The sequence below is a fragment of the Coregonus clupeaformis genome, chromosome 38, assembly GCF_020615455.1.
Source record: "Coregonus clupeaformis isolate EN_2021a chromosome 38, ASM2061545v1, whole genome shotgun sequence".
Taxonomy (NCBI): Eukaryota; Metazoa; Chordata; class Actinopteri; order Salmoniformes; family Salmonidae; genus Coregonus; species Coregonus clupeaformis.
Genome location: NC_059229.1, coordinates 5,623,137 through 5,633,035, shown reverse-complemented (window position 1 = coordinate 5,633,035; position 9,899 = coordinate 5,623,137). Strand labels below are relative to the sequence as shown.

At 45.1% G+C, this 9,899-nt stretch overlaps 1 protein-coding gene across 5 annotated transcripts in view; it reads left to right on the top strand.

Annotated features, from left to right (window-relative positions):
- The first annotated feature begins 860 nt into the window (after positions 1-860).
- LOC121553822 (transcription activator BRG1) overlaps positions 861-9,899 on the top strand; it is a 24,221-nt gene continuing 15,182 nt past the window's right edge. For 3 of the 5 annotated variants that reach the window (XM_041867202.2, XM_041867201.2, XM_041867199.2), the window contains exons 1-10: positions 861-960; positions 1,616-1,903; positions 2,184-2,436; positions 2,653-2,975; positions 3,321-3,543; positions 5,515-5,610; positions 7,777-8,035; positions 8,678-8,804; positions 9,103-9,276; positions 9,607-9,780. In XM_041867202.2, the coding sequence (XP_041723136.2) occupies positions 1,679-1,903; positions 2,184-2,436; positions 2,653-2,975; positions 3,321-3,543; positions 5,515-5,610; positions 7,777-8,035; positions 8,678-8,804; positions 9,103-9,276; positions 9,607-9,780 (1,854 nt within the window). In that variant the 5' untranslated portion in view covers positions 861-960; positions 1,616-1,678. The other 2 variants (XM_041867200.2, XM_041867203.2) reach the window with 2 other exon arrangements.

Here is a 9,899-nt window from a genome sequence, read left to right as displayed (position 1 = left end):
TTATTCAGTACAGGCTTCCTTTTCACTCTGACAATTAGGAAAGTATTGTGGAGTAACTAAAATGTTGTTGATCCATTCTCAGTTTTTTTCCTATCACAGCCATTAAACTCTGGAACTGTTTTAATGTCACCATTGGCCTCATGGTGAAATCCCTGAGCAGTTTCCTTCCTCTCTGGCAACTGAGTTAGGAAGGACACCTGTATCTTTGTAGTGACTGGGTGTATTGATACACCATCCAAAGTGTAATTAATAACTTCTCCATGCTCAAAGGGATATTCAATGTCTGCTTTATTATATTTTTTTACCCATCTACCAATAGGTACCTTTCTTTGCATTGGAAAACCTCCCTGGTATTTGTATTTATTAAGGATCCCCATTAGTTCTTGCCAAGGCAGCAGCTACTCTTCCTGGGGTCCAGCAACATTAAGGCAGTTATATACTATTTAAAATATTACATTACATTACATTTCATAACACTTTTCACAACACATTAAGTGTTTGTGGTTGAATCTGTGTTTGAAGGCATTGTATGCTCTTAAATGGGTAGTGGCATTTGGTTTAGATATAACATTTGTAACACAATATACCCTTTGCTGTAATAGCTTCAAATCAAATAGTATCCTAGGAACTGATACATGTTGATCTAAATTCAGTCTAAACCATCACACAATCTTTGCATTAGGTTTTTATTGAAATATCAATGATGAAATAACAACAGACATGACTTGGAAGTCAAATAACTAATACACAATGTACAGTGTGTAGCCTACGGTCAGTGTGCAACAATACACAATAGGCTACCTTGGCTCTGTTTAAGCACAGGGACGCATGCGCGATTCTCCGCGGCCGTGACTCTACAGTCGGTCATCACGGCAACGGTGAGGGAGGGGGCGCTCGAGCCACGTCGTTGAATCAAATAAACGCTTCAAGCGCAGCTCCACTGTTTACAAAAGAGCAACGGTGAGTACATTAATTACTACAGTCGCAATGTCTGTAATAAAACCAAATTCAGGACAACTGGACACCGGCAAGCCTTGAATTTATCCTGGGTAAGTCCGACTGTGCCACAATCACAGACAGTCCGCCATTCCCCCTTCATCGAGACTCCCATTTAATGCTCTATATGCAAGGGATAATATTCATAATTTTCATTTTTCCCCCTTTCAAATTTAGTCGATAGTCCAACGTGTAGAAAGCGGTGTAATTGCTATGCAACGGGAGGCTGTGCGCAACGAGTGCTTTGATGCAGCGCAGGGTGTGAGGTGCATCAAACAGCCAGACAGAAAGGATGGAGAACTAGTGAAATCCTATTCTTCTATCATGCAATCGCGACTTAGTATCGATAGATAGACAGATAATCGATAGGTTATAGGCTTTATATATTTCTTAAATAAACCTCAGGCATGTCATCATTCCAACCATTCATTTTATTATGGCCATACCATTTAGCTATAATGGGTGGGACCTATTAAAACGCTTATTACATAGTAATTAATTAATTAATAGACATGACTGAAACGACACACATTTTAAAGGTTTAGGCCCAATGGGATTTCAGTACAAATTAATTAATCATCAGTCTTAATGCACGTTTATCCTCTGTCTCGCTCTCCAGTGGTCCTTACTATCATTCAATAGCAGGAGGGTCTTCCCCCTCCAACCAACCCATCCATCCAGGATGTCCACTCCAGACCCTCCCATGGGAGGTACCCCTCGACCGGGTCCTTCCCCAGGCCCGGGGCCCTCTCCTGGGGCGATGCTTGGCCCCAGCCCTGGTCCTTCTCCAGGGGGGTCCTCTCACAGCATGATGGGGCCCAGCTCAGGGCCTCCATCCTCAGGTCAGCCCCTGCCTCAGCCTGGGCCCTCTGGATACTCCCAGGAGAACATGCACCCTCTGCACAAAGTAAGGACACCTTGTGGATTAATGAGTGCTACTGTACCTAACCAGCTGGACACTTCAGAACCAAAGGCACATTTACACATTTTGTGGACAATAAAGTATTTTTTCTGTTGTGTTCTATTCTATTCCATGCTACTTGATCTGCCATCTATGTCATCTGATGTATCTCCTCTTTGTAAATACAGTACATACACTTTGTTGAAACAATTCCTTGCAACAATGAAAACCTGTTTCAATGTAGATCTATCTACATTTGTTTGTATCGATGTCTCCCTCCCTGTAGCCACTGGAAGGTATGGAGAGAACTGCCATGGAGAGAACTGGTATAGAGAGGACTGGTATGGAAAGGTCTGCCATGGAGAGAACTGGTATGGAGAGAACTGGTATGGAAAGGACTGGTATGGAACGGACTGGTATGCATGAGAAAGGCATGAGTGAGGAGTCCCGCTTTGCCCAGATGAAGGGCATGCCCATGAGACAGGGAGGGCACAGTGGCATGGGCCCTCCTCCCAGCCCCATGGACCAACACTCTCAAGGTAGGTACACACACTCTCACCAAGGGGTCTGTTCAGGAGGGTGCACAGTTGAACAATGTTCAGATAGAACTGTATAGAACCTATATTATCTATTATGGTAGAATTGGAAATTGTGTCAGATCTATTCATTTTTATCTGTAATGTTTCACCTCACTGAATATCCCCTTTTCTCTCTCTGTCTCTCTCTCTCTTTCCATCTCCCTCTCTCCCCACCAGGCTACCACTCCCCACTCGGCGGCTCTGACCACTCCAGCCCCGTCCCTTCCAACGGGCCCCCCTCTGTCCCTCTACAACCCTCTAGCGCTGTCCCCGGGTCTGGCCTAAACCCCTCAGACACCTCCTCCAACCCGGACTCCCAAACCCTGGGGGCCCAGAACCAGCAGCAGAACCGGCCCGGTGGGCCCCAGCAAAGTGGCTCCGGACCTGGCCCTCATGGTCCCAGCCCTGGTCCCACCACCCCTGGTGGCCCCGGAGGAGGCCCTACTCCTTTCAACCAGAACCAGCTTCACCAGCTGCGGGCCCAGATCATGGCCTATAAGGCATGTACAGTACATGTATATTGATGATTTAATGGTTGAAAGACGGATATGTGTATAAGATGATACATTATAACTGATATATAATGTGTTATGACTGCCTATGGTTATTTATAATGTCTCAAAACTCTCACTCAGCGGTCCACAATGTTGTTTTTAATATGTAGCTAATATGCCTTGTCACCTGTTGTATAAATATTGTGGAGTGACACTTTATGTGCATTTAAATTGTATTTTAATTTTATGACTAAAGGGTAGACAAGCAAGTCAATGAACATCATTCACATGTTACAATAACAAACATGAACATATTGGATTGACACTTTAATAAACTTTTCTCTCTATAAGATGCTGGCCAGGGGGCAACCACTACCAGACCACCTCCAGATGGCTGTCCAGGGGAAGAGGCCCATGGGGTGCAGCCCAGGGATGCAGGGGCTGGGGCCGGGGCAGGGGGGACTGGGGCAGCCCATGCCCAGCCTGGCTCCTGGAGGTCCTGGAGGTGTGGGGCCAGGGGGGCCAGGACAAGGACCAGGAGGATCCATGGGCCAGGGCTACAGCAGAGCTCATGGTGAGGGAGGCAGAATGAAGAGCATTGGATATTGATCTGTATAATTACAGTAACTAGTTGAAACAGGAAGATTCATCAGGAAAGCATTGATCAGTCAAAGCATTGATCAGTCAAAGCATTGATCACTCTGCTCCAGCCTCTCCAACCTAATATGTGTGTATGTGTATATCGGGGGGTTGGATAAAAAGCAGAAGACAAATTTCCATCACGAGTGGACTAATAAAATATATCTTATCAGTCAATTAATCAGCATCTACAGTGAGGGAAAAAAGTATTTGATCCCCTGCTGATTTTGTACGTTTGCCCACTGACAAAGAAATGATCAGTCTATAATTTTAATGGTAGGTTTATTTGAACAGTGAGAGACAGAATAACAACAAAAAAATCCAGAAAAACACATCAAAAATGTTATAAATTGATTTGCATTTTAATGAGGGAAATAAGTATTTGACCCCCTCTCAATCAGAAAGATTTCTGGCTCCCAGGTGTCTTTTATACAGGTAACGAGCTGAGATTAGGAGCACACTCTTAAAGGGAGTGCTCCTAATCTCAGTTTGTTACCTGTATAAAAGACACCTGTCCACAGAAGCAATCAATCAATCAGATTCCAAACTCTCCACCATGGCCAAGACCGAAGAGCTCTCCAAGGATGTCAGGGACAAGATTGTAGACCTACACAAGGCTGGAATGGGCTACAAGACCATCGCCAAGCAGCTTGGTGAGAAGCTGACGACAGTTGGTGCGATTATTCGCAAATGGAAGAAACACAAAATAACTGTCAATCTCCCTCGGCCTGGGGCTCCATGCAAGATCTCACCTCGTGGAGTTGCAATGATCATGAGAACGGTGAGGATTCAGCCCAGAACTACACGGGAGGATCTTGTCAATGATCTCAAGGCAGCTGGGACCATAGTCACCAAGAAAACAATTGGTAACACACTACGCCGTGAAGGACTGAAATCCTGCAGCGCCCGCAAGGTCCCCCTGCTCAAGAAAGCACATATACACGGCCGTCTGAAGTTTGCCAATGAACATCTGAATGATTCAGAGGAGAACTGGGTGAAAGTGTTGTGGTCAGATGAGACCAAAATCGAGCTCTTTGGCATCAACTCAACTCGCCGTGTTTGGAGGAGGAGGAATGCTGCCTATGACCCCAAGAACACCATCCCCACCGTCAAACATGGAGGTGGAAACATTATGCTTTGGGGGTGTTTTTCTGCTAAGGGGACAGGACAACTTCACTGCATCAAAGGGACGATGGACAGGGCGATATACCGTCAAATCTTGGGTGAGAACCTCCTTCCCTCAGCCAGGGCATTGAAAATGGGTCGTGGATGGGTATTCCAGCATGACAATGACCCAAAACACACGGCCAAGGCAACAAAGGAGTGGCTCAAGAAGAAGCACATTAAGGTCCTGGAGTGGCCTAGCCAGTCTCCAGACCTTAATCCCATAGAAAATCTGTGGAGGGAGCTGAAGGTTCGAAACCTTAATGACTTGGAGAAGATCTGCAAACAGGAGTGGAATAAAATCCCTCCTGAGATGTGTGCAAACCTGGTGGCCAACTACAAGAAACGTCTGACCTCTGTGATTGCCAACAAGGGTTTTGCCACCAAGTACTAAGTCCTGTTTTGCAGAGGGGTCAAATACTTATTTCCCTCATTAAAATGCATATCAATTTATAACATTTTTGACATGCGTTTTTCTGGATTTTTTTGTTGTTATTCTGTCTCTCACTGTTCAAATAAACCTACCATTAAAATTATAGACTGATCATCTCTTTGTCAGTGGGCAAACGTACAAAATCAGCAAGGGATCAAATACTTTTTTCCCTCACTGTAAATGCTGTGAGAAGTAGCAAGCTTGTATTGTTTTGATCTGGTACAGTAGCTGGATATCTGTTTTCCAATAGGTCTGAAAAGTATGAAACATTAGCCTTTCTCTGAATATACCACTGATATAATGTTGTAGGGATGATGGGACCCAACATGCCTCCACCAGGCCCCTCTGGTCCAACAGGCATGCAGGGACAGAACCCCAACGGACCCCCCAAGTCCTGGTCTGAAGGTGAACATAATAACACCAGCGTTATTATCACTTTCTACTGAGGCGCAATGAGTTCAAGTTTATTATCACTCACATAGTAGGTAGGTACTTAGCAGTTAGTCACATAGTAGGAACAGATGTGAGATCTTCATTTGATCTCTGTTTTGTTGCTGAGGAAATACGAACTTTGAAATTGTTGACTTGATTTTCCCTAACGAAAAATGTATCAACACCTACAAAAATGTCAGTTAATTATAATCCACATAATAATTCACATTTCCTGTTGCTGCAGGATTATTTTCTTGCTGTAGAAAACTAAGATCATACATTATGAAAAATGTATGCACTCACTAACTGTAAGTCGTTCTGGATAAGAGTGTCTGCTAAATGACAAAACAATTAAAATACATCTGTACTCACATACAGTGGGGGAAAAAAGTATTTAGTCAGCCACCAATTGTGCAAGTTCTCCCACTTAAAAAGATGAGAGAGGCCTGTAATTTTCATCATAGGTACATGTCAACTATGACAGACAAAATGAGAATTTTTTTCTCCAGAAAATCACATTGTAGGATTTTTTATGAATTTATTTGCAAATTATGGTGGAAAATAAGTATTTGGTCAATAACAAAAGTTTCTCAATACTTTGTTATATACCCTTTGTTGGCAATGACACAGGTCAAAAGTTTTCTGTATGTCTTCACAAGGTTTTCACACACTGTTGCTGGTATTTTGGCCCATTCCTCCATGCAGATCTCCTCTAGAGCAGTGATGTTTTGGGGGCTGTCGCTGGGCAACACAGACTTTCAACTCCCTCCAAAGATTTTCTATGGGGTTGAGATCTGGAGACTGGCTAGGCCACTCCAGGACCTTGAAATGCTTCTTACGAAGCCACTCCTTTGTTGCCCGGGCGGTGTGTTTGGGATCATTGTCATGCTGAAAGACCCAGCCACGTTTCATCTTCAATGCCCTTGCTGATGGAAGGAGGTTTTCACTCAAAATCTCACGATACATGGCCCCATTCATTCTTTCCTTTACACGGATCAGTCGTCCTGGTCCCTTTGCAGAAAAACAGCCCCAAAGCATGATGTTTCCACCCCCATGCTTCACAGTAGGTATGGTGTTCTTTGGATGCAACTCAGCATTCTTTGTCCTCCAAACACGACGAGTTGAGTTTTTACCAAAAAGTTATATTTTGGTTTCATCTGACCATATGACATTCTCCCAATCCTCTTCTTGATCATCCAAATGCACTCTAGCAAACTTCAGATGGGCCTGGACATGTACTGGCTTAAGCAGGGGGACACGTCTGGCACTGCAGGATTTGAGTCCCTGGCGGCGTAGTGTGTTACTGATGGTAGGCTTTGTTACTTTGGTCCCAGCTCTCTGCAGGTCATTCACTAAGTCCCCCCGTGTGGTTCTGGGATTTTTGCTCACCGTTCTTGTGATCATTTTGACCCCACGGGGTGAGATCTTGCGTGGAGCCCCAGATCAAGGGAGATTATCAGTGGTCTTGTATGTCTTCCATTTCCTAACAATTGCTCCCACAGTTGATTTCTTCAAACCAAGCTGCTTACCTATTGCAGATTCAGTCTTCCCAGCCTGGTGCAGGTCTACAATTTTGTTTCTGGTGTCCTTTGACAGCTCTTTGGTCTTGGCCATAGTGGAGTTTGGAGTGTGACTGTTTGAGGTTGTGGACAGGTGTCTTTTATACTGATAACAAGTTCAAACAGGTGCCATTAATACAGGTAACGAGTGGAGGACAGAGGAGCCTCTTAAAGAAGAAGTTACAGGTCTGTGAGAGCCAGAAATCTTGCTTGTTTGTAGGTGACCAAATACTTATTTTCTACCATCATTTGCAAATAAATTCATTAAAAATCCTACAATGTGATTTTCTGGATTTTTTTTCCTCAATTTGTCTGTCATAGTTGACGTGTACCTATGATGAAAATTACAGGCCTCTCTCATCTTTTTAAGTGGGAGAACTTGCACAATTGGTGGCTGACTAAATACTTTTTTCCCCCACTGTAGTAGTAACTCACATAGCAGTTAGTCAACACAGAGTTAATTGTTAAAACACTAAAATGTAATTCATGATGGTATTTCATGATTTAGTCCTGTTCACATCAATAAATTGATTGATTGATTGACGGTTAGTTACCTTTGCCCTTTCTTTCCTTCCCCCAGGTCCGATGGTGAACGCCGCCGCCCCCTCCAACGCCCCCCAGAAGTTGATCCCTCCCCAGCCGACGGGCCGTCCCTCCCCTGCTCCACCCTCCATACCCCCCGCAGCCTCCCCGGTCATGCCCCCCCAGACCCAGTCCCCTGGGCAGCCGGTCCAGCCCCCGCCCATGGTGCCCCACCATGCCAAGCAGAACCGCATCACCCCCATCCAGAAACCCCACGGACTCGACCCGGTGGAAATACTGCAGGAGAGGGAGTACAGGTAACCTACGAACCCTGACCCTTAAGCCCTGACCCTTAAGCCCTGACCCCTGACCCCTAACCCTGTGGAGAAACTGCAGGAGAGGGATTACAGGTAACCTACGAACCCTGACCCTTAAGCCCTGACCCTTAAGCCCTGACCCCTGACCCCTAACCCGGTGGAGATACTGCAGGAAAGGGAGTACAGGTACACAATCAATCAAAATGTATTTATAAAGCCCTTTTTACATCACAAAGTGTAGTAACCTGGCCTAGACCCGAAAGAACAAACAGCAGTATATCTAGCATTCATCATACATTAATTGAATAGATAGGTACATAGTTACATAGTTAGTCCTACTATATATACATTTATAATAGCAGACTCAGTTCTCTACAGCACTAGTACTCTCTCTCTCTCCCTCCCTCTCTCTCTCTCTCTCTCTCTCTCTCTCTCTCTCTCTCTCTCTCTCTCTCTCTCTCTCTCTCTCTCTCTCTCTCTCTCTCTCTCTCTCTCTCTCTCTCTCTCTCTCTCTCTCTCTCTCTCTCTCTCTCTCTCTCTCTCTCTCTCTCTCTCTCTCTCTCTCTCTCTCTCTCTCTCTCCCTTTCTCGCTCTGTCTCCCTCCCTCCCCCTCTCTATCTTGGGTCTCTGTGGCATCTCCAGACTGCAGGCTCGTATCACCCATCGTATAGCTGAGTTGGAGAACCTCCCTGGCTCTCTGGCTGGAGACCTGAGGACCAAGGCCACCATCGAACTCAAGGCCCTCCAGCTGCTCAACTTCCAGAGACAGGTAGGCTACTGGCCTGCCCTGCAGATCACACACAGGACTGTGTTGTACTGTAGCACTCCTTCGTAAAGGTCTACATGACACTGTCATTACAATGACCCTTCATAATGGCTACATAACATAAGTCCTATAAACAGTCATGACTCTTTAACTGTGTTGTACTGTTGTAACTGTCCTGAAAACATTGGGGACTGTTGAGACCCTCTCCCATACAGTATGCCCACACATGATGGTGGTGACGATGATGATGATGCATTTATATACACATTTGTAATTTCTCCGGTCTCTTCCAACTTCACAGCTGCGTCAGGAGGTAGTGGTGTGTATGCGTAGGGACACGGCTCTGGAGACAGCTCTGGACGCTAAGGCGTACAAGAGGAGCAAGCGCCAGTCCCTACGAGAGGCCCGCATCACAGAGAAACTGGAGAAACAGCAGAAGATCGAACAGGAGCGCAAACGTCGACAGAAACACCAGGTACACTACCAAAAACGTAGGGCCGGATTACACCTGTTTCGAGACAAAAAGCTATTTTCAATAGAGATGTTTTGGGAAAATGCTTTTCGAGGCACAATATCAGGTAACGTCCTTCAAGAAGTTTCGATTATTTTAACTCCTTTAATCCTTAATGAGGAAATTTGGGAGAAGGATATCTCACTAATATATTTCACTCTTTATAAGTAATTAGATACAGTACAATATGTTAATCAGTAGTAGCAGTAGTAGCAGCACCACCACCAAGCCAGCTAGAAATACTTGCTATGGGACAGAACTGAATACTGACTCTCATCTCTTGTCTGTCTCCAGGAGTATCTGAGCATTATCCTGGCCCACGCCAAAGACTTTAAGGAGTACCACCGCTCCATCACAGCTAAGATCCAGAAAGCCACCAAGGCCGTGGCCACGTACCACGCCAACACGGAGCGCGAGCAGAAGAAGGAGAACGAACGCATCGAGAAGGAGAGGATGAGGAGGCTGATGGTGAAGATCATTACATACAGGACATACAGTATTCTCGTTCACACACTTGTGTTTATAAAGACACACACACACGTGCAAACACTCCTACTCTTTCACGTACTTACACACTCATGTGTATA